General features: G+C 31.5%; 1 protein-coding gene across 1 annotated transcript in view; it reads left to right on the top strand.

Annotated features, from left to right (window-relative positions):
* The window catches only part of LOC115874467, a 56831-nt gene that overhangs the window by 21953 nt on the left and 10919 nt on the right, over positions 1 to 23959 (top strand). Inside the window, exons 7-14 of the mRNA XM_030889616.1 lie at positions 1370 to 1515; positions 1574 to 1699; positions 3469 to 3574; positions 4329 to 4471; positions 8735 to 8878; positions 15472 to 15629; positions 22313 to 22460; positions 22543 to 22803. Coding sequence (XP_030745476.1) covers positions 1370 to 1515; positions 1574 to 1699; positions 3469 to 3574; positions 4329 to 4471; positions 8735 to 8878; positions 15472 to 15629; positions 22313 to 22460; positions 22543 to 22803 — 1232 coding nt within the window. The remainder of the gene's footprint in view (positions 1 to 1369; positions 1516 to 1573; positions 1700 to 3468; positions 3575 to 4328; positions 4472 to 8734; positions 8879 to 15471; positions 15630 to 22312; positions 22461 to 22542; positions 22804 to 23959) is intronic.

The following is a 23959-nucleotide window of genomic DNA, read 5'->3' as shown; positions in this document are numbered from 1 at the left end:
TGGCAACACTGCCAATTGAGAACGCATGCACGTTTTCTGCCGACTCGTTCCGTCGCGTCGTCTATCGACGAGCGGGCCGAGGTTGTCATATTTCAACCATAAAGCTCTTGCCGCGAGTAATAAACAAATTAACAACCTGTATGTTGAAAAATTCAAAGTTATAAATTTAAAACAAATTTCATCAACAATGTAACAAAACAAAATAACACATCATCTTTTTAGGTAGTATTTTATTCTAATAGTGATATTTCCCAGAATTATTTCTATTATACAGGGTGTCCCAGAAATAACGGTCTAAATAACGGAGTTATTTTACTTTAAAAATCTCCAAAAAAAATGATTTTTTGCAAATTTTGAAAACTTGTAAATTTAATCTACTACCTATGTTGCCATATGATTTTTAAGTAAAAACTAAAAATAAATCCAAAAAATTTTCAAAAAATTCCGAATTTTCAAAATTTTGTTTGCGAAAAAAACCTCATAGGCGTGTTTCTGGGGTTGAACTATACTACCAGATATAATACTTGCATTTATTTCTGGGACACCTTGTATAATACCGCTCATTGAAGGAATAAGATGTACAACCTTATGGGCGATTTTGTGGCACAAAATATGTCCGAGATGCAGCTGGCGTTACTGTTTTTTGTCCGAGATTTAGTTTAGTTCTGCGCCGCTGCGCGCTGATTCGTTTTTAGTCGTCGTTTACAGCGCAGCGGATAAAGAATACTGTGTCGTAGTTCTGCTTTCAGACGACGGAGTGGGGGATTGCCGGAGACAGTGTTGCGAGAACTACGGATTAATTGTAGATTTACGGATTTTGGGTACAGTACGTTAATAATAGGGATTTTCCATCATTATACAATTTTATATAATATTACACGATTAAACAAAGAATGGCGTCAGAGTTGGCTTGGAAATGAAGAACGCTGTTATTTCATATGTAAAATATTATGTAAATGTCAATAGTCGTCATTTCTAAGCCAACTAAACGACTTTTCTCGATCATACGAAATATTCAGTACCTATAAAAGAATTTTTATTTTTGTTGTTTATTCTATATTTAACCCGAATAAATTTTCAATGCATAAACGCGTATTTTTCATCAAAGATATTTTCGTCAAACGTATTACCAGATATTACACATTTTATTATGGCAACACTGTCGCTTTCAGTTCCACACCGTCTTCGATATGCCTTCGCAGGACTAATTAGAGAAAATGAGTGTTTTATGCGCTGGCCGCAGAACGAGTAGAGGCTCCACCGTACAGCACTTGAGACGTAAGGGGAAATCAAATCTGCCTTGTCACGAATTCACCCATTAGGTTGCTTATCTTCCCAGTTTACATAGTTTATTAATTAATATTTTTAGGGATGATGGATCTATTTAAGTGTGTCAGACTACCATTATACGTGTCACTTCCCCATTTTTATGACTGTCACGAGAGCTATCTTCGTGGAGTGAAAGGTCTAAGGCCAGATCCAGAAAAACACTCCATCAAAATTTTATTTGAAACAGTAATATCAGTATAACAATACTCTTATGACAATTTTATTAATACAGATAATTTTTTAGACTACTGGTAGTCCACTCTGGGCTAGAAAAAGACTACAATTCAACATGCCCTTGGAACCATACGAAAAAGTGGATTTATTCAAAAATTTTACACCGACAGTTTTGCCAATGTTTTGGGTTGAAGAGGTAGTTGATGATTAATTTATACAGGGTGGTCCGAACTGTATTCCGGAAACTTCGGCAGCATATTCTGCAGATAAAAATAAGTAAAAAAGTTCGTATAAATGTATGTCCAAAAAGGCTTAGTTTCGGAGATACAGCGCGTTGAAGTTTCAATTTTATTTCGAATTTTTTCAAATAATTTCTGAAGTAGCCTCAATATTTGGATGACAATTGATATCTGGGAGTTTTTTGATATGAGAATTTTGATTTTGATGTCAATATAATTCATATTTGTATGGGGCGCCACCTACATGTGTTTTAACTGTTTTGAAGAGTAATAACTTTCCGACCGTACCTGTATAAAACTACTAAGTAAAAAATGTAAATTACCGTTACTTTTTACGTAAAAAATAATCCTAGCTAAAAATCGCTACGAGCAACCATTCTCAAGATATTTAGAATTGAAATATATGTCATATTGACAAAAAATAAACACGTTGAGTAAATAGTTATTTGACTGAAATAATAAATTTGGGAATTTTTTATTTTTTATATTAATCATAAATTTGCGAAAAAATTATGATAAAACAGTTTCTGTGGAACTTTTGGCACAAAAATATTTCAAATTTATGATTTCAATCTAATAACTATTTAGTCAACATGTTTAATTTATGTCAATGATACCTTATAGGTATTGATAATTTCGATTCCAAATACCTCGAGAACCATTACTCGTAGCGATTTTTACCAAGAGACCTTTTTTACGTAGGTACAAAACGTCGTAGATTAGTATATTGTGCAACTATTGCGAAAAGTTGTCGATTGCCCACGAGAGCGAAGTTGAGCGCACTCGCTTTGCTTCAACATTCGCTCGAGTGGGCAATCGACAACTTCGCACGAGTTGCACATATTATTTTTTATTACGTTGCTTTTTAATGTCTTTTTTGTTATATTTCATCATGTAAACAAAAGAGACTTATTAAAAAGCAAAAAATACTTTAAAAATCTCGTGACGAAAAAAACAACTATTGGAACACACCATAGATGACTGCAGAAAGTGACATTAAAAACTTCAAATTTTTAAATAGAATTTTAGAGTAGAAAATGAAGGAATTTTAACGTTGCTTCTTCATAATGGTGTTTAATAATTTGTTTACATGATGAGATATAAGAAATGAGACATATTAAAAAGCAACGTAATAAAATAAACAAAAAATAAAAAAAATATTTAAATGTCAACCTCACTTCTTCAATATTGACACTTCGAGACTGTCTTTTTTACTTGTTAATTTGCGTGTGCCAATGAAAATTTGGGTGCGGGAAGTTTACTTGTCGCACTCAAATCGACAATAAATTTACTCAAAACTAGTGTGGTAATTGTGAAATGGGCAATTAGCGTCTTTTCGACTCCAAAAGAATGCGAAAAGGTACTACTTACCATGAGTAATAATAAATACATTTTTCTTTAAAATATATTTATACAGGTAAGGACGAAAAAATTTTACTCTTCAAACCAGTTAAAAAATATGTAGGTGGCGCCCTCTACAAGTAGGAGTCATATTGAGATCAAAATCAAATTTCTCATGTCAAAAAACTCCCAGACACAAATTTTCATCCAAATATTGACGTTACTTTACAAATTATTTTGAAAAAATCGAAATGAAAATGAAACTTCTACACCCTGTATCTCCGAAACTTATTTTTATCTGCAGATTATGCTGCTGAAGTTTCCGGAATACAGTTCAGGCCACCCTGTATATTAGAATGCTTTAGAAAAGGATTAATATTTTTAGGGTGTTGACTTGAATCGCACATTAACCAAACCAATCAAAGACTTGTTCACTATAAAGAAAGTAGTTAAGGTGGCAAATTATTTGGTTCTTCTTATATCAATTGCAGGTAAATGATACAGAATAGATTAGTAATAGACACAAGGTACAATATTATCGAAAAAAACGGCATCAGCAATGGCTACAAAATAAAGATCGCTGTCATTTTATATGGTTAATGTCATCAATGCTGATTTCTAAGCCAACTGGTCGCCATTTTTTCGATCTTACGGTATTTTTAAATAATAAAAAAAATATTTGGAAAATTAATTTCACAATTATTGCATTAAGGAAAATAGATGCATGCAATCAATATAATAAAATTTTTGAAGTAAAAGTTATTTACGCGTAAAAATACAAGGCCGCAACACGAGAAGAAAAAGATAAAAAAATAAATAAATTTAAAAAATATTTATTTACGCGTAAAAATATTTTTTTTACATGTAACAAATAGTTTTTTACATGTAACAAATAGTTTTTTACATGTAGCAAATACTTTTTTACGTGCAACAAATAGTTTTTACGCGTAAAAATAGGTTTTGACGCGTAAAAAATAGTTTTTTTATAGGTGTAACAAATAGTTTTATACATTCAATTGTATAAACTTTTTTAATTATCTTTTTATCTCTTCTGGTATACGAGATCCTTGTAGTGTGCACTCTGTGGTGTGTGTGATTCATGTAGTGTATGGGGCACAGTGTTATTCATTAGTAACATTAATATAAAATATAGATAAATCAACAATAAGCTTATAATTCTGCAAACAATAAACAATTTTATTACTGAACTTCGTGTTGGTATTTACAAATAAAATATTTTTGCAGGTTTAGCTGGTGCAGGTTACCTCAATTTCAAAGATGGACAATCTGTTAATATTACTAATATTAAAGACACTAGAGTCTCGCCACGTCCAGCAAATATAGTCAACACGCTCCATAATGGATATAATAATGGTACAGACAACGGAGCTTATGAAGATAAATATTAAATTTAAATGTTCTAAAACACACATCATTCTTACTTATTGTATTCAAAATACAGATTTTTTATAAATTTTGGTCAACCTGAATCCTCAATCAAGAATAATGGAGTAATTCAAACGAATTAAAAATAATATAATATACAGTTCATACCAAATAAACTTTTCGTCACGTCATTAAGCTTGACCGGCACAGTGTTGCCTACTTTTATATACTTTTTTAATCTAAATACTTCAGGAAACAAAAATAAATTAATTATAAACATATAAACAGATATTATATACATCAACAAAACTCACCTTCTTAACAGCACTTAAGGGACCATTAAGGACCATTACTACCGCTTTCCCGTTCATAATATTTTAATAAAGTTGCGATGAGTTTCTTACGGCTATTAAGCTATCGAACCACTTCGTTTTAAAAAAGGTTCTAAAAAGAACAATGTTCGCCTGCAAGGTCTTCTAGTAAACAAATTCAAGCTTAAAGTATCACAGCATTATTTATTTAAACCAAAAACTCGTAATACAAAACCAAAATGTCAAAACGAATAAAATATCAGGAAATAAATAAATAAATGCGGCAACTTTGTACAGCAATGCTACCACCTGAATCCCCAGCGCGAAATTTAAATCCCAGTTAGTCAGCACGGCGCCGGCGCGGCGCCGAATATGTCCATGGTTGGCAACAATGAATTTAGAAATCGCGACCTCGAATACGTAACTAAAAGTTTAATTGATATGAAATATACAATTATTGTCTATATCTTCTAGTAAAATATTATTTATATTTGTTTAAAATTAATTACTAGATCAATAATTTTATTATACAAATACAATATAGTACCTATTTAATAAGGAATAAAATAGTAATAATTGTTTAGAAATTGTTAGTAATTGACATGACAAACATTCCTAGAGTTTAAGAAAAAGTAAGTTACTATTGTCTTAAAATACAAGGTATTTTTAAAATGAGTGAGATTGAAATATTCACAAATATTTAATTATAAAGGCGTGCCCCTATTTATTTTAATAGAAATTTTGTAGATTTTTTCAAGAAAAAGTCTTTAGAACTTTGTTAGATATATAGGGTGAGTCTTAAATAACTGCAAAAAAGTTCAGAAGTAGTATATTTTGACCCCAGAATTCCCAGAAACACGATTATTAGGTTGTTTTTGAAGAAAAAATTGGAATCTTTTTTATTTAAAAAACATAATTTCTTGATAATATGGCAACATAGACAAAGTAGATTAAATTTACAACAACAAAGAAAAACCCAGAAAATGTTCAGCGGTTCTCAAAATTTAAGCAAAAAATATATATTTTTTTTAAATTTTCAAAATAAAATATCTCGGTTATTTTGGTCTTATTTGAAAAATGGTAAAAAGAAAATATGGTGTAAATATCTATTTAAATGAATAAAATATTGTTTCACTTCTCAGTGAGTGTCTCAGACTAACGTTACTGTTAACAGCTTCATGAAGTGACTCATGTATAATAGTTTAATTAGTTTTATACAATTCAGAGTATCAATTAATGAAACAATCTACTCGTGACGCCTATTGTTATAATTACTATTAACCAAAGAACGCGTTCGTAAAAAGTATAATTGTTACACCTTACCCATAAGAAATATAATTAATACAAATATTAATAAGTATTTTAATATGAATATAACTCGAAAAGAATAATATGTATAAATTTTATTGTATTTTTCTCTATATAAAATAAAATATTTTATTATACCCTACAGTGTTTTTTCATTACTTACAACCAGGGTTCGGAAAACTACATGTTACTTTTAAAAACTACATAAACTACATTACATGTAGTTAATGTAGTTTATGTAGAGGGTGTAGTTTATGTAACCTATGTATGTAACTTTCAAATGTCAAAGGTTTGAGGTGAGGTTATAATAAGTTGAAGCTTTAAAAACACATAATGTATTTAAGAAAACAGAAGAAATATGGCTTTAAATATAATATTTACATCATATTATCTCTATTACACCTCATACAAAGGAAAATTATTCATAATATCAATACATAGTTTATTAACGTAGTTTTCATGTAGTTAATGAACGGGAAAAGACGTAGTTTTTTAAGAAAAACTACACTAGTAGAGTTAACACTACACACGTAATTAATCAGGTAAATTACGTCTTAATTAACTACTTCCGAACCCTGCTTACAACCCCTTAAACCATGTTCATTTTTCCACACAACATGCATTTATATTCTTAATAACCTCTAATTTCTTATATTCTATCTTATATTCATTCCATCTAATTTCTTATATTAGAAGAAGAAGAAAAATGAAAAATATTGGACGATCAAATCTATTTTTCCAAGGCTCCTTGATAGCCAATACCCATAGAACTCTAGATTACAATTTAAAATACGACTTTTAGAAGGAAAATGTCAAAAGTTGACATATGATAAGTCATTTTATTCGGTGTGTCAATTTCTATAGAATAAAGTAAAAATATACCAAGGGTGCCATTTAAAAAGTTGTAGTCATTTCCGGTGAAACAGGAAGTGACCAAAAACAATTGAATACGTCAATAACTCCTAATTTATGTCATATACTAACATACCAAATCCCGTTTTTATCTAAAAAAATAAAAAAGTTATAGGGGTGAGCCACTTTTGAGAGGCACCCGGTATATGTAGGTTTGCAATTATTTTTTTTGTTCTAGGAACTACAGATGCCCGACGCACTCTTGCTGGACCCTGTATATGGCCAAATAGAAATCTTGATAAATATTAAACTTTTACAATTTCACGCAAGTTAAAAAAATGCCGTTAAACCTTTCTTTCCGGACTAAAATCAAGTATGTAAGGGTGTGTTTTATGATACAGTATGAAATAAAAGTAATTTACTTAAACTTAAAACCAGTGTTATAATAGCTATTTATGTAACAAGTTGCGAAATGAATATGTTTTAAGAACGGGACGCAAAATTGTCAGACAATTGTGGACAATGCGTCGAGTGACCGTAGATGCCATTAAAGATTGTCAGTCATTTATTAGTGTGCAGATTCCGAATACAAAAACTCATTTTCCAAGAGTGTTTACGATTACTGAGGGACCAATAGATGGTATCAATTTCTTACATGTATTTCCTAAGTACGCAAAACTTCGACCACTCAATGTGACACATCAGCGATTTTTCTTGACGTTCGAAAAAATCAATGCTGTACCCTGCCAGTTGGAATCAATACAATGGCAAAATAGATAGCGGAATTTCTTGGATTCTCCAACACCATTGAATACACTGGTCATTGTTTCCGGCCAGTTCTGCAAAAATGCTGGCAGATTCAGCGGACATAACAGTTTCTTAGCGACATGGAGGTTGGCGATCAAGCTCGGTTGCTGAAGGTTACATTGAAAATTCAGTTGAACAGAAAACCGAAATAGCAAAATGCATCATGGGACAGAAAGATACGCCAAATAAGAAATTAAAAGCAGTTCATGTGGAAGCAGAAGCTACCAGCATTGCCAGTACAAGAAATTTACTTATGCCGACTCCTACCACTTGCATTTCTCTTAGAGACGAAAAGTTGGATGCCTCTTGTATTCACTGTAATAATTTATATAATTGTACCTTTAAGATTTATAATAAATAAATATTTTCATTGCTGCTAACGTTTCATTTTTTACTTTTAGGCACTAGTAGTGTAGTAACAAGTAGTGTCACTTTTATATACTAGTGCCTAAAAGAATGTCATTTCGAATCTCAAATAAATATCAAAAACTGTCAATTTCGAAACGCTTTCACAAAACAGAATCGTCATGTCAAAAATAACGCTTTCACTGCATGGCGTTTGCATAAAATTGACATTTTAGCGTCAGTAAATTGGAAAAATATTAATTTTCTATTTTTGTCTGATACAACAGAATATACCAAAGACAAATAAAATTATTTCCGATTTAAAGTACCCATTAGTGATTTATATCGAGCCCAAGTGACTGAAAATGCATATACTTAAGGGCGATGATGGAAAAGCCGATAAACGTTTATAGCATTAATCGAGCTTCTAATTTTTATTATTAATAATGAATGCTTGTGGTAGACATTAACCTTCAGTTTGTGCGGAATCCCCCTTCCTCGACACGCTAATGATAAAACTATAAGTTTTTTTTTAAACAAAATGATGATTCTGCTTCATTGTTCGTCCGAGTCGTATAGAAAAATCGTATTATGGACGGATATCATTTTGGTAATCCTACATAAAATAGTATGTAAAAGTAACATATTTTTTTCCAAAGAGTAAATGAATCAGGAATAATGCCTTCCTCTAAAAAGCTCGGGATTATAGCTGCAGCATGTTTCTTGTGTAGTGTTTTGATGCAATTCTGGCTGTTTGACGTTATCCTAAGAATAGGAATAAGGGACGTAAGTATTTTTTATTATTTTACAAGAAACTTACATTTTAAAAAAAGTAGAAAAAAGACTTTTCTACTTTCTCTTTTTTCTATTTTTTTTTTAATTTAAACCAGGTCTTTTTGAGAAGAATGGACGTCTTCTTCAAATTAATTATATTTGTTAAACTAGAAGCAGAGAGATAATAATTAAAAAAAAGAAGAAAATTTATTCTTTTACAAATAATTTGAAAACATTGAAAAAAAAGAAGGCTCTGATTTTTTTTATACTTTTGATTTGCTCAAATTCGACAATAATATACATATTTGAAACCTACGGTCTGGTAAACATTTCGCAATTTATTGCGAAATTCTGAGGTACTTAATGTTGCTATTGCTATAGAACAGTTTAAAAGAAAAAAATTCTTGGATGAAGCACTTTTGTACCAAATAATTCATTTAAAAGTGTCTAAAATGCTAACCAATCTACCACAGTAAATTATTAAAATATAGAAACCACAGCTTAACACCCTCCACAAAGAAAAACTAACCAAAGCAACCCAAATCCTAACCAATCTAATAATATTTTTTGCAAAATCACAGTTAATTATTAAAATATAAAAACCACAGCTTAACACCCTCCACAAAGAAAAGCTAACCAAAAAACTGTATGATCCAACAATTATTGTTGTCTTAATATGCTCTATTTACAGTAATATTTCTAAGAAAACAAAGAAGAGTGTGAAATTCCGAGGTACCTAAAGTTTACTAGAACCGAAACCTATACTGAAATATACAGGGTGAGTCTTAAATAAGTACAATTATATTCAGGGCTGGTAGATCTCGATAAAAGAAACATATTTTCTCTTTACCGTTTTTCAAACCAAGTTCAAAATAACCGAGATATTTTATTTTGAAAATTTGAAAAAAAAAATTTTTCCTTAAATGTTGAGAACCACTGGATCTTTTCTGGCTTTGCTTATTTGCAAATTTAATTTACTAGCTATGCTGCCGTATTATCATAAATTGTTTTTTAAATAGAAACTAAAAATAAATTCAAATTTTTTTAAATATCCCGCGCAAAAGAAAATCATAATCGTGCTTCTGTGGTCGAAATATACTACAGCTAAAAATATTTGCACATATTTAAGACCCACCCTGTATAATTTTATTTAAATACACTCGCCGGCACGAAAAACCTTAAAATTTTGATGTATTTCAAAGTTTAATATATTTTGTTCTAGTAGGCCGATTTTGATGATTTTTTAAGCAATTTGTAGCTAAATTATTTGACTTTCAAGTGTGTCTTCTAAATTAAAAATGAAAGTTTCCATCTGTCCATTATATAAGGAAAAAAAAACATTGATATTTTGGTGAAAGTTTGAAACACCCTATGGAACATGTTAACAAAGCAAGGATTTTAAAAATAATTTTATCATCTAGGTACGATACGTACATCTTTTTCCGATAGTTTATTTTTTTATTCATTGCAATAGCTTCATTTTTATTGGAGATATTCGCTTTTGAATAAGACATTAACGATTTAAAGCAATTTTAGCATTGAATTTATGTCCTCATCAACATGCTTATAAAATAGTATGTATTGTTTTTGTAATGTCACTGTCAATAAAAAGTCATATTATTATTGTTTATTGACGTTTACTCTAGTAGAAATGGTTTTAAGTTCTGAACTATCGGCTATTGTAGCTTTAATTGATCATGGCAGCATCGTGGCCCCCAGTCTGTTTAGATAATGATATACTTCTAATGGCACATTTTGTAAAAACTGAATGATGGTTGACAAAATTCAAGTATTTATACAGGGTGTCCCAGGCTGACCCTGTGTTAGTTTCTAGAGAACTACAATATCTAGGTACGAGATTTTGTGCATATCATTGTTTCACAATGAGATCTATCGATTAAAAATATCTTCAATATGGCGGCGCTTTCGGAAGTAACGGAACTTTACAGCAACTTTCATATTTTAAGTGGGTGACCCCATTTTTTATTACATATACATAAATTCCCTGTAAAATTTTATGAATGTTGATATTAAACACTCTATACCTAACGTTAACCGTTTTTGAGAAAAAAAATATTTATAATTTTTGGAGGAAAAAAACTAACTCTCAAAAATATGTATATAGCCTAAACGTCAAATTTAGCGATTGCTACAGCCACTGTACCATAAAGAGAAGACATGTGGATATCTATGTCAAAAATTAAATTGTCCGAATGTCATATAATAATGGCCGCAGCTCTCATGGAATTGAGCGATTAAAAAATTATCATAAATATTTTTTTTCAAATGGAAATCCACTTTTTTTATTTCACTCGTGAAACGGCTTTCATTACTTTCGTTTTTAAAATTTGTTACTTTTTGACTATACATGTTCTTGTACCTAAAATAAATCGTTTTTAAGTTATTTAAGATTTACCTTTAAAGCGTATATTTTTCTTGATTTTAACCAGTAGCCTATGACAGTATATTATATATTATCGATCATCATTTCCAAGCTAAGTTTGCGCTGTTTTTTTCGATCGTATGTTTAAAATATCAACTATTAGATATCACTAAAGAACGAAAAAATACGAGATATATTTATATAAATACACTTTTAAGGCAGGCAGTAGTTATAATATAGGAAATTCAAATAATTCATTTTCTCACAGATGCAAATAAATTGTCTGACTGCTTGACACTTAATGTCAAAGAAAGCTAGATAAAATCAAGAACAATATACGTTTTCAAACTAAATCTTAAATAACTTAAAAACGATTTATTTTAGGTATAGGAATATGTCTAGTTAAAACGTAACGAATTGGAAAAACTTTTCACTAGTGAAATAAAAAAAGTGGGTTTCCATTTGAAAAAAAAAATATTTATGATAATTTTTAATCGCTCAATTCCATGACAGCTGCCGCCATTATTATATGACATTTGAACAATTTAATTTTTGAAATAGATATACTCTGTTTTTTTTCTCAGGTAAGATTTCGACAGACGATGACAGAAGAAAAGCAGATGACGTCCCATACCAATCTATTTATTTTACTAAATAAAGTTTCTAATAATTTTTAAGTTATCTATGGATGGGTTTAAATATAAATCCGTCATGCGTCGTGTCTTGTTGTTTTTAATCAGTTTTATTGGTTTATTTAAAAAATGACAGATCGTATTTCAATTTTATTGGTTTGACGGAACGATGAACGACAAACGGACGCCGATGCGTATGAACTCGCCTTTAGATTTTGTCATTTTTGACGCTTGTCAAAGTCTTGCCAAATTCTAGGTTATAATTTTGTGTCAACTTTTGTTAAATACCCTGCGTTTTGGAATATGATGCATTTTGATTCGTATTATTACGTGTGTTTTGTGTCTTTTGAAGTCAAGTGGAGGAAAAATCGAGTGAAAATTAACTGTAGACCCAGAGCACAGTTTATGGTTAATACTCGCTGCCAGGGCAGAAAGTCTTATACACCAATGAAGTTGCTATCGATAAAGTTTGTATACCATTTCGTCGTAGATAAGTGCATCTTGTATATGGTAGAAGGATCAAACTAAACACATACTAAAAACTGGAGTAGCTGTAAAATATCGATATCACACGATAGGTAAATAATGGATTTTAGTACTGCAGAAAAATAATGTCAAAAGGTACTGGTTTAAAAAAATTAAGATTAAAGTTAATTAATCAACCTTTAAGGTATAAAATTTGGTAGGTGTTATTATTAATAAAATAGTTTGTTTTATTTACCTATGTTGTTTTATTTATTCCTGTGGATTATTACAAATTTGTATTTGTACATAAGTTATATTGATAAATATAATCATAAATGCGGGTAGTTTCATAAAGCTTAAAGTAAATAATAGTTCTTTTTTATATTTTTTGGTATGTAGTGTCTTGTTCTTGTTTGTTTTGTATTAACACATACCGTTTTTATTAAATAAAATAACTCGATTACATTTTTCAGTTTTATACAGTTTTTTTCACAATATTTTGAAGTAATCACTTGTCATCTTGTCAATCAAATTTTAAATATATCGCTATGCGTTCCAGTTGTACCAACTTATTTCTTTGTTAAATAAAATAAACTACTTTGAAATTAAAATGACAGACACATCTATCACTGTCAAGGATCTTCTCGTTGGACAGACTATAGCCACATGTCTTTTCTTTATGTCACAGGGGCTGTGATAATCACTTAATTTGACTTTTAGGCTGTACAAATTTTTTTGACAGGTAGATGTTTTCTTCCAAAAATTTTAAATATTTTTATCTTAAAAATGCTTCCAAAATATCGCGATTTTGTAAGTCCTCCAAGATCAGAGGGGCCCCTTCGCTGTCTCAGGCCCGTGGCCCCCGTTATACTAAAGACTTCATTGCTCATCATCAGTAATGAAGCTAGAATACAAGTTATTCTGTGCATTGGTTGTAATTTAAAATGATTATTCAGTAAAAATAAATAATGAAACCATTGAAAAATAACTTAAAAGCTAAAATAAATAAATTCAGTCTCAAAATACATATATAAAAAATAATAATTATTCGATATTTTAAACCAAGAAAATTACCCCTTGATTTAATTTCCCAAATAGGAAATGCCATTGACTATTACCGGGGCCTGATAATTGATAATTAAGTAAATATTTGCTTCCATTAATACTGTTTAGAGTTGGCGTTTATAGGGAAATTAAAATAACTTTGGTTGCACATCATAATACGACCACCAGCAAACTCCATAAGACGACGCATGGTGTCATTGATAACATGCAACGAAAGTTGCTTTAATTTCCCTTTACGTATGGTTTGCATACTCCACCTACAAAATGCTTTATAACTACTGAACACATATTGGCCTTGTTTGCCAGTTGAATAAAAAATTACTTATTAAGATTCGGAGGCCCCCTAAAAGACGGGACCCGGAGCGGACCGCCCCTTCCGCCCCCCCTTAATCCGCCACTGCATGGCAGAAATTAACATTTGGTCTTAAAACCATATCTGCTAGAGTAATTGACAATAATAATTTAATTTTTCAAAGACAGTGACATTACATAAATCATTCTATAATCATTACATTATAGGTCTGTTGACTAGGATCTAAAGCAAGGGCACCAATTTAATGTAAAATATACGAAAAAATGTTAGTGTCTTCTTCAAAAGCGAATATTTCCAACAAAAATAAAGCTACTGAGAAAAATAAAAAACAAACTATCGAAGAAAGATACACCTAGATGATAAAGTGATTTTTAAGTTCCTTGCTTTGTTAACGTACTCTACAGGGTGTACTTTCACCAAAATATCAAAATTTTATTTTCTCTCGTATAATTGATATGATATTGTCTGTAAAATAGCAACGTTAGAAAATGTAAACCGCAAAAATATGACAGTTATATCAAGTATTTTAAAATTCGTCCAAGTGTAGTGTCTTCTTTCTCTGAGGTCTCATATGAAGCGAATTTAGATAAAAATGGTGCTATTCCTATACTATTCAAAATATACCTGCAACAAGCACTAAAAAAATGGATGCTTAAGTGTAGAGGAATGGGAATCCCCCTAATAAATGAGGACACCCTATACACCCTATTTTTTGCGGACGACCAGATAGTCCTAGCCCAAGATCACGACGACTTTGAATATATGGCAAGAAAGCTGATAGAGGAGTATAAGAAATGGGGGTTGGAGGTAAATATCACCAAAACTGAATGTATGACTGTAGGGGGGGCACAAAAAAGAAAAGAGTCTTAGAGGATGGAAGCGTGATAAAAAACTGTGACAAATATAAATATATTGGATTAAAAATAACTAACGATGGAAAACTCAATGAGGGTATAAAAAATCGAATAATGCAAGGCAAGAGGGCAATATCTATGTTGAATGTTGTACTGTGGGAATCTCTAAAGCTAATAAGAAGAACATATATAATACGGTAGTGAAAAGCATAATAACTTACGGAAGCGAAGTATGGCAGTTGAAAAGCAGAACAGAGAACATGCTATTAGCGACCGAAATGGATTACTGGAGGAGATCTGCTGGAAAATCGAAAAGAGAACAAATAACCAACGACAGAGTAAGAAAGATTATGGGAGCTGAACACACAATTGTGGACGATATAAGAACAAAACAACTCATATGGTTTGGTCATGTTCAGCGAATGCCCGATCACAGAATACCAAAACAAATTTTACTGTGGACACCTCGAGGCAGAAATAAAAGAGGAAGGCCGCGACGAAGCTGGAGGGAGGGTGTGGATAAAGACTAGAAAATAGAGAAATACTTGATGATCTCTGGCTAAATAGAGAAGAGTGGAGGTTAGGTGTCCGAAAACGTCGTAGAACGTTCTGAACCGACTTACTTATATATATACAGATAAAAATGGTATAACATTAATTTTCTGTATCGCAAAATAGAGAACTATCCCTTCCAAAAAAAAACATTTCATTTTCTTAAAAATCATGACGAACTGCTTCATTTTTTTCAACTTAACACTACCTTTCATATACGAAAATTTTTTACATTAATAAATAGACAATAGTTTGAATAAACTAAACTTATTGTGTTTCCATCAAACAATAAAATAAATGTTGCGTTGGCCAATCCTAATCAACGTTTTTTTTTGTTTTAGCAAACTTCACTGAAAAAGAGGAATGAATTACGCAAAATATATTTAAAAATTCCTTTTCCGCTGGATTTCAATGTTTATTTTTTCAATGTGACCAATCCTGAAGAGGTGCAACTAGGAGACGCACCAGTAGTAAAGGAAATAGGGCCATTTTCTTATGAGTTAGTATACCTATCTTAATATTATACCATATAAGGTCATAGCGACTAAGACGAAGAAAAGAAGTAGCAGCATGCAATAACCAAGCAGCTCCATTTTAAGAAAATTTGTTTGCTGCAAACAGCTCCCAGGATCTACTCTGGTTTTTGCTGCAAACAGAAAGCAAGTTAGCTCCAAATAACTTTGTCATTTATGTACTGTTAATGAAGTTGTCTGATTGTTGCAGGAAACAATTGCACTGAGATATTATACAGAGAGCACTATTTTTTAAAGGACAATTCAGTAAAAATCTCGTTTTCGTAAAAAGTGGAGTTGCCGAGTTATTGCAGCCACCCCTTCAATTGTTAGAATTAAATTAAAGTTTTCTCTAAGAAACTTTTCACATTTTCATGCAGTATGCTTGCTTTTTAATGCATAGTTTTCTGCATCAATCTACATTTTTATTTGAGAATGATTTTTACTTATTGTATCTGCACCGATCTGCACATATTTGAAGTGAAACTTCTTCTTTCTTCCGTCTGTCTGCCCGTTTAAGGACTCCTTTCGGGTACCTCTATCCACATGGCAAGTTTGGTTCCAATCGACCCATAATTAAGAAAAATCCTGATGATTTCGTCCATTTAGAAACATCGGTTCGAAACGTCGGCGTCGAGGGCATCATCTTGTAGCCCGTCCCCAATTATGCCGAAATCGACCCACATTTTTTCTTCAATATCAAATCGTTAATCCCACCCTGATAAAGATGTAAAGGAAACGTCGTATCCAACTTACCCAATTTTGACGTTTCTTACGTCAAAACAAACTGTCACATTGACACGTGTCTTACACAGTCAAGTTGGCCTTGATCGAATATATCGACATACCAAATTTAATTTAAATCGGACGGTATTTTGATTTGATTCATTGATTCAAACGTCAATAAAACTTTTCGAGTCCAATCCACATTCCGAGTTTCAGCCCCCTAGCTCACACAGGGCCCGAGTTACGGCGCTCCAAGATCGTTACCACTTTTCCTTTCGCGTCTCGTGTGTCACGGCCGTATCGGTTTGTGTGGTACGGCTTTCAATTTTTAATGCCATCGCGCGTAAAGAAATGGTACAGCCGGATTAATATGGGAAATCTGCCCCCGCGGCTTTTTTTAACTTGCACTCAAGGAATTGATTTGGTGTCGAATGAAAATAATTCACCTAAATTTTTAACTCTTTAACTCAAACGGTTTTAGAGATTTTCAAAAAAACTGTTTTTTCAAATTTATTTTTATTTTTATTTTTATAGTAATATTCAAAATTAATTAAATGTGATTCTTTTCTTAGAAATCAAGACATGAAAACATATGATCATGATTCTTAAACGAAAAGCCGATATTTAGCGGAGTAAAGAAAATTAAAATCTTCATTTGTTTAACCTTTGTCAAATATGTCACTTACTAAAAGTCATCAGAAAATGTCTTTTATACTTCTTCACACTCAGGAATTTTTTAGAATTTTTTGAAGTGGAACAATATGAAAAAAATTAAAAACTCATTTTTTTTTTCTAAAATCTTCTGTTTTAAGAAACTTATATTTTTGTTTAGTTTAAAAAAGTGCGTAGAAAATATTTTTTCATTAATATACATCCTTGCCAGAAATAAACATAGATTATTTAAAAAAATGAGTCCGAGAAGATTTCAGAAAAAAAAGATTTTAGAAAAAAAAGAGTTTTAATTTTTTTCATATTGTTCCACCACTTCAAAAAATTCTAAAAAATTCCTGAGTGTAAAGAAGTATAAAAGAGATTTTCTGACGATTTTTAGTAAGTGACATAGTATTTCATAAAGGTTAAAAAATTAAAATATTAATTTTCTTTCCTCGCAAAAAGCGGCTTTTCGTTTAAGAATCATGATCATATTATTTTTTCATGTCTTAAGTTTGATTTTCATTCATCCGTTGTCCGACGATACGATGTTACGATATTAATTTTATTGGTTGAATTTAAAGACTTCGGTTGGTTAGAAACGGTTAACCAAGCCTTTAAATACAACCAATGAAATTAATATCGTATCAACGTATCGTCGGACAACGGATGCATGAAAATCAAGCTTTAGATTTCTAAGAATTACAAAAAAATCATCATTAATTAAATTTGAATTTTACTATAAAAATAAAAATAAAATTGAAAAAACAGTTTTTTTTTGAAAATCTCGAAAACCGTTTGTGTTAAAAAAAGCCGCTGGGGCATATTTCCCACATTAATCCGGCTATACCCTTTCAGTTCAAAAACGAGATTTGGTGTGTTAGTATATGACATAAACCAAGATTAAATAAAGTATTCCATTAGTTTTGGTCACTTCCTGTTTCACAGGAAATGACAACAACTTTTGATTTTTAATTGGTGTATCCACTATATTTTTTTATTTAATATAGAAACTGACCATTCTGAATAAAATGACAAATGGTGTCAACTTTTGACATTTTTCCTTAAAAAAGGATTTTAAATTTCAATCTAGAGCGCCATAACATCATAAAACAACTAATTTTTAATCAAAGAGTCTTGGAAAAATAGATTTGAATGTCTAATGATGTCCGTGTCCTTTTCCTGACCTATGAACTTCAAAAAACAATTCCACACACACTGTAGAAGTTTTGCTTTACCAGACTCACTAAATATCATTTTTTTTAATTTCCAACTTGTGAAGTCATATTAATACAACCCTATAATTATTTTAGAAATATACGTAATGATTACCCGACAAAATATTTCAAATATAGAGTACCGTGATCAATAAAACCTATAATTTTACGCATCCGACTGATATTAACATGCCAATATTAGTTTGTTTCCAAGTTCAATTAATTCGAGTCCTTGTTTTTGTCATATAATTAGAGAAAATTCTATGTGTGCATTCATGAAATTAGTAATGTTCCTTAAGGATCATTTGGAAAACATTTTGCTGTTATTAAAATGCACAAACCATATGTTTAAATAGATTTATAGGAAGCCTTGAAGATTAACAAAATGTAACTAATCACGTGTCCTAAACATATAGAACTGTAGTTAAATTCCAAATATGGTTTATAAATATAATTTTTTATCAAATTTTTGTTCCAATCAAGGGGGGGGGGGAGATGGGATTTTTCATATAATTTCGTTTTAAAATTACTATAGGTATACTGTGACAATAAATTATTATTGAAATATGATATCAAAATACACCATCAAACATATGAAATCACTCCATTTCTGACTAAACTTTTATAAGGAAAAAAATGGTGTAGGTACAACTTCAAGATAAGGCTTTTTATTATAAATAAACATGATAATAAAGAATAAACGACTGCTGCGATTTATTTACTTGTGAATTTTGTGTTCAGTAGTAAAATCACAATTGTCCGGTAATTTTCAAACGAATCGAAAAAAAAAAATTAGCGCTGGGAGGCACTTTTAGTATGGGCGGCTATACCCATACTAAAATATGTTAAAAAAAAGTTGGTAGACAGTTCCAAAGTTAGCTCCAAATAACGTTGTCATTTATGTGCTGTTAACCGGAGTTGTCTGATTGTTGCAGGAGACAATTGCCCTATTTTTTAAAGGACAATTCAGTAAAAATCTCGTTTCTGTAAAAAGTGGAGATGCCGGGTTATTGCAGCCACCCCTTCAATTGTTAGAATTAAATTAAAGTTTTCTCTAAGAAACTTTTAACATTTTCATACAGTAGGCTTGCTTTATAATGCACAGTTTTCTGCATCAATCTACATTTTTTATTTGAGAATGATTTTTACTTATTATATCTGCACATATTTGAAGTGAAACTTCTTCTTTCTTCCGTCTGTCTGCCCGTTTAAGGACTCCTTTCGGGTACCTCTATCCACGTGGCGAGTTTGGTTCCAATCGACCCATAATTAAGAAAAATCCTGAGAAATGATTTCGTCCATTTAGAAACATCGGTTCGATCCCCAATTATGCCAAAATCGACCCACATTTTTCTTCAATATCAAATCGTTAATCCCACCCTGATGAAGATGTAAATGAAACGTCGTATCCAACTTACCCAATTTTGACGTTTCTTACGTCAAAACTCTGACATTGACACGTGTCTTACACAGTCAAGTTGGCCTTGATTCAATCTATTGACATACCAAATTTCATTTAAATCGGATGGTATTTTGATTTGATTCATTGATGATTGGATTTCGTAGTGCTCGAAACGTCGTCGAAATATCATCAAACGTCAATCAAACTTTTCGAGGCCAATCCACATTCCGAGTTTCAGCCCCCTAGCTCACACAGGGCCCGAGTTACGGCGCTCCAAGATCGTTACCACTTTTCCTTTCGCGTCTCGTGTGTCACGGCCGTATCGGCTTGTGTGGTACGGCTTTCAATTTTTACTTCCATCACGCGTAAAGAATTGGTATAGCCGGATTGATATGGGAAATCTGCCTCCGCGGCTTTTTTAACTTACACTCAAGGAATTGATTTGGTGTCGAATCAAAATAGTTCACCTAAATTTTTAGCTCTTTAAGTCAAACGGTTTTCGAGATTTTCAAAAAAACTGTTTTTTCAAATTTATTTTTATTTTTATTTTTATAGTAAAATTCAAAATTGATTTTGACGTTATTACAAATTTTGTTGCAAACATTATTCTTAATCTTAAATTGAAAACCGCGTTTCGCTAGCTACTGTAATTTTGGAGTTACGATTTTTTAAAATTTTTAACTCCCTCCTACACCCCCTTACCAACCCCCACCCCCACGAAAAACTAATGGCCAGATTTTCGGGTGCCACAGTATTTTTGTGCCAAATTTGGTTAAAATCGGTTTAGCGGTTTTTGAGTTATCGTGTTACAGTCAGACAGACACCATGAAAATATTTTGTATTTAGGTCATTTATGATCCAAATAACTCATTTTGAGTGAAATTAAAAAAAAATTGCCGATCTTAATAGCCTATGATATCTGTTGGTATGGTCGGCTAATAAACAATGTCTTATGTGAGGTTAACATATGTACAGAGAGGAAGAATTATTATTGCCCTCATTGAACAAGGAATGTCCCAAAGAGAGTAGGCGTTACCCAGGATGTTGTATCAAAAACATATGCAAAGTACTTGGAACTAGGAACTCTCGAGAATCCAGAGAAAGTCGTCAAAAAGTCACAACTGAACAACAAGGCCGCTTTGAAACAAATACAACTTCTGGCAGCTACAGGTGTACATGTTTTAGTTGAAAACATAAGAAAAAGGATTAGTGCTCGACGGTTATATAGTAGGAGAGAGTTATAGGTCCCACGGTTATCTCGGCAAAATAAAATTGACCAGCTAAATTGTTGCCTTTAAGATCAAAACTGGACAATTGAGGATTGGCAAAATGTTCGTTTTTTTGGATGGGACCAACTTAAGATCAGGGGACCATCGAATTTGGGTTATCAGAGCTCCAAGAAGACGATCGAGACTCCAGGCTGCCAAATCTGTATCAAGATATAAAGGAGGAACCCAGGATGTTGTATCGAAAACATATGCAAGGTACTTGGAACTAGGAACTCTCGAGAACAGGCCCAGACAAAGTCGTCAAAAAGTCACAACTGAACAACAAGGCCGCTTCGAGTGCCAATTTGCTAGAAGAAATTCCAGTATTTCTCATCCAGAGCTACAAAGACAACTTCTGACAGCTACAGGTTAAACGTTTTAGTTGAAACCATAAGAAAAAGGTTTAGTGCTCGCAGGTTATATAGTAGGAGAGAGTTATAGCAAAGGTTATAGGTCCCACGGTTATCTCGGCAAAATAAAATTGGCCGGCTAAATTGGTGCTTTCAATATAACATAACTGGACGATTAAGAATTGACAAAATGTTCTTTTTGCTCAGAGCTCCAGGTTACTGCCAAATCTGTACCAAGATATAAAGGAGGAACTGTAATGTTCGGGAGAGGAACTATACTGGGAGCAAAACTCCTTTATTATCATTTTACTTTAACGGGAGGTATATTTATTTAATACAAGAACCAATCCTTATATATAGGCTTTGGAAAGCTGCAATTGGGGATAATTTTAACTTCTTGCAAGATAATGTATGTGGCTAGAGAATGTCTTGAAACGGAATATGTCATAGTTTTAGACTGTCCTGCATGTTCACCAGATCTTGTGGGACCAGGTCAAAAGAAGTGTTAGAGCTCGTCGAAACAATCCAGGAAATCTCGCTCAGTTTATTAATGCAGCATTAGCAGAATGCGAAAATATACCCCAAGACAAGGTTGATAATTTAATTAGAAGCATGCCAGCTAGGATTGCACAAAGGCTAGCGGTGGCAACACAGAAAATTATCAAATCAATTTTCTTTTTGTTTTTGCTTTTTGGCCATTAAAAATTCAAACAGAAACAAAAAAAAACTATTGTGTTTATTTTGGGAACTGATTATATATAGATTATTTTTCATTAAAAGTTTTTGGTAAGGACTGAGTTTTATTCATAAACACAAGATGTTCACGTCTCAAAAATTATAAAAAATAATAGATGATTTCATATAAGTTTGGTTGTGTTTATTTTTAAAATATGTAATAATATTTTCTGCATATATTTTATAAAAAAATATTTCACTAAAAAAAACTCAAATAGAAAATCTGATGTGGAGCTTTTTTCGAGATGTGTCGCCCTCCGGAAAATGTTAACATTAAAAGCTGCTGTAATGTAATAAATTACAATTATTAATTATTTTTAGTGAGTATGTAGAAAAAGTCGATGTAGTAGACAACTCCGCTGAAGATAGCCTGACTTACACACCATACTCTACTTTCTATTTTAACGCCAAAAAATCGAAAGGTCTATCAGGAGATGACACTGTGACAATCATACACCCTATTATGGTGGTAAGATATATTATTTTTCTCAAACTAACCTGAGCGATGTTTTACACATATATTTTTGAAATTATTGTTTATAACATTGCAGGGCATGGTAAACCTAGTCCTAAGAGACAGTCCAGTTTATCTTTCCATTGTTAATAAGTCTCTAATAGAATTGTTTGACAATCCCCAGACAATCTTTCTAACTGCCAAAGTAAAAGATATACTATTCGATGGAATAGAAATTAATTGTGACACCAAAGACTTTTCTACCAACGCCGTTTGTAGCCAAATTAAAGGCAACGTTCCTGGATTAAAAGTGAAACCTGGGGAAGAAAAAGTATATTTATTTTCATTATTAGGACCAGTAAGTATATTTAAATATCATATATTATACAGGGTGGTCCGAACTGTATTCCCGAAACTTCGGTAGCACATTCTGCAGATAAAAATAATTAAAAAAGTTCGTATAAACTTATATTCTATTTTTTTAGTTTTGGAGATACAGGGTGTAGACGTTTCATTTTTATTTCGATTTTTTCCAAATAATTTCTGAATTAACTTAAATATTTGGATGAAAATTGGTGTCTGGGAGTTTTTTGACATGACAAATTTGACTTTGATGCCAATATGACTCCTATTTATACGGGGCGCCATCTACATGTGTTTTAACTGTTTTGAAGAGTAACAACTTTTTGTCCGTACCTGTATAAAACTACTGAGTGAAAAAATATACATTTGTTGGTAAAAGTCGCTACGAGCAACCATCCTCAAGATATTCAGAATAAAAGTATTCAATACATGTCAATATTGGCAAAAAATAAACATAATATTTTATGTTAAGTTGATAGTTGGGAATTTTTTTAGTTTTTTTTAAATTAATCTTCTTGTTCTTGTTCGTGTTCTTCTTGTTCTTCTTAATCTAAATTGTTCTTCTTTACTTCTTAGAAATAATTATGATAAAACAGTTTCCGTTGAACTTTTGGCACAAAAACATTTCAAATTTATGATTTCAGTCTAATAACTATTTAGTGAACATGTTTAATTTATATCAATGATTGAATGTATTGATAATTTCGATTCCAAATATCTCGAGAACCATTACTCGTAGCGATTTTTACCAAAAGATCTTTTTCACGTAAAAAAAACGTCGCAAATGCATATTTTTTACTCAGTAGTTTTATACAGGTACGGATAAAAAGTTATTACTCTTCAAACCTGTTAAAAAGTATATAGGCGGCTCCCTCTACAAGTAGGAGTCATATTGACTTCGAAATCAAATTTCTCATGTCAAAAACCAATTTTCATCCAAATATTGACGTTACTTCAGAAATTATTACTCTGAAACAAAGCATTTTAGAACATTTATACGAACTTTTTTACTTATTTTTATCTGCAGAATCACCTACCAAAGTTAGATATTACCCTACCAAAGTTAGATATTACTTTTGACACCCTGTAAAACATTTAGATTGAAAAGACATTGTTTATGAACTTCATTTATTGAAGATAATGTATTTAAA

This window comes from Sitophilus oryzae, unplaced genomic scaffold (assembly GCF_002938485.1).
Source record: "Sitophilus oryzae breed Bouriz unplaced genomic scaffold, Soryzae_2.0 scaffold_1297_pilon_pilon, whole genome shotgun sequence".
NCBI lineage: Eukaryota > Metazoa > Arthropoda > Insecta > Coleoptera > Curculionidae > Sitophilus > Sitophilus oryzae.
Note: the sequence above shows the minus strand (reverse complement) of the source record. Positions and strands in the feature narration are given on the sequence as shown.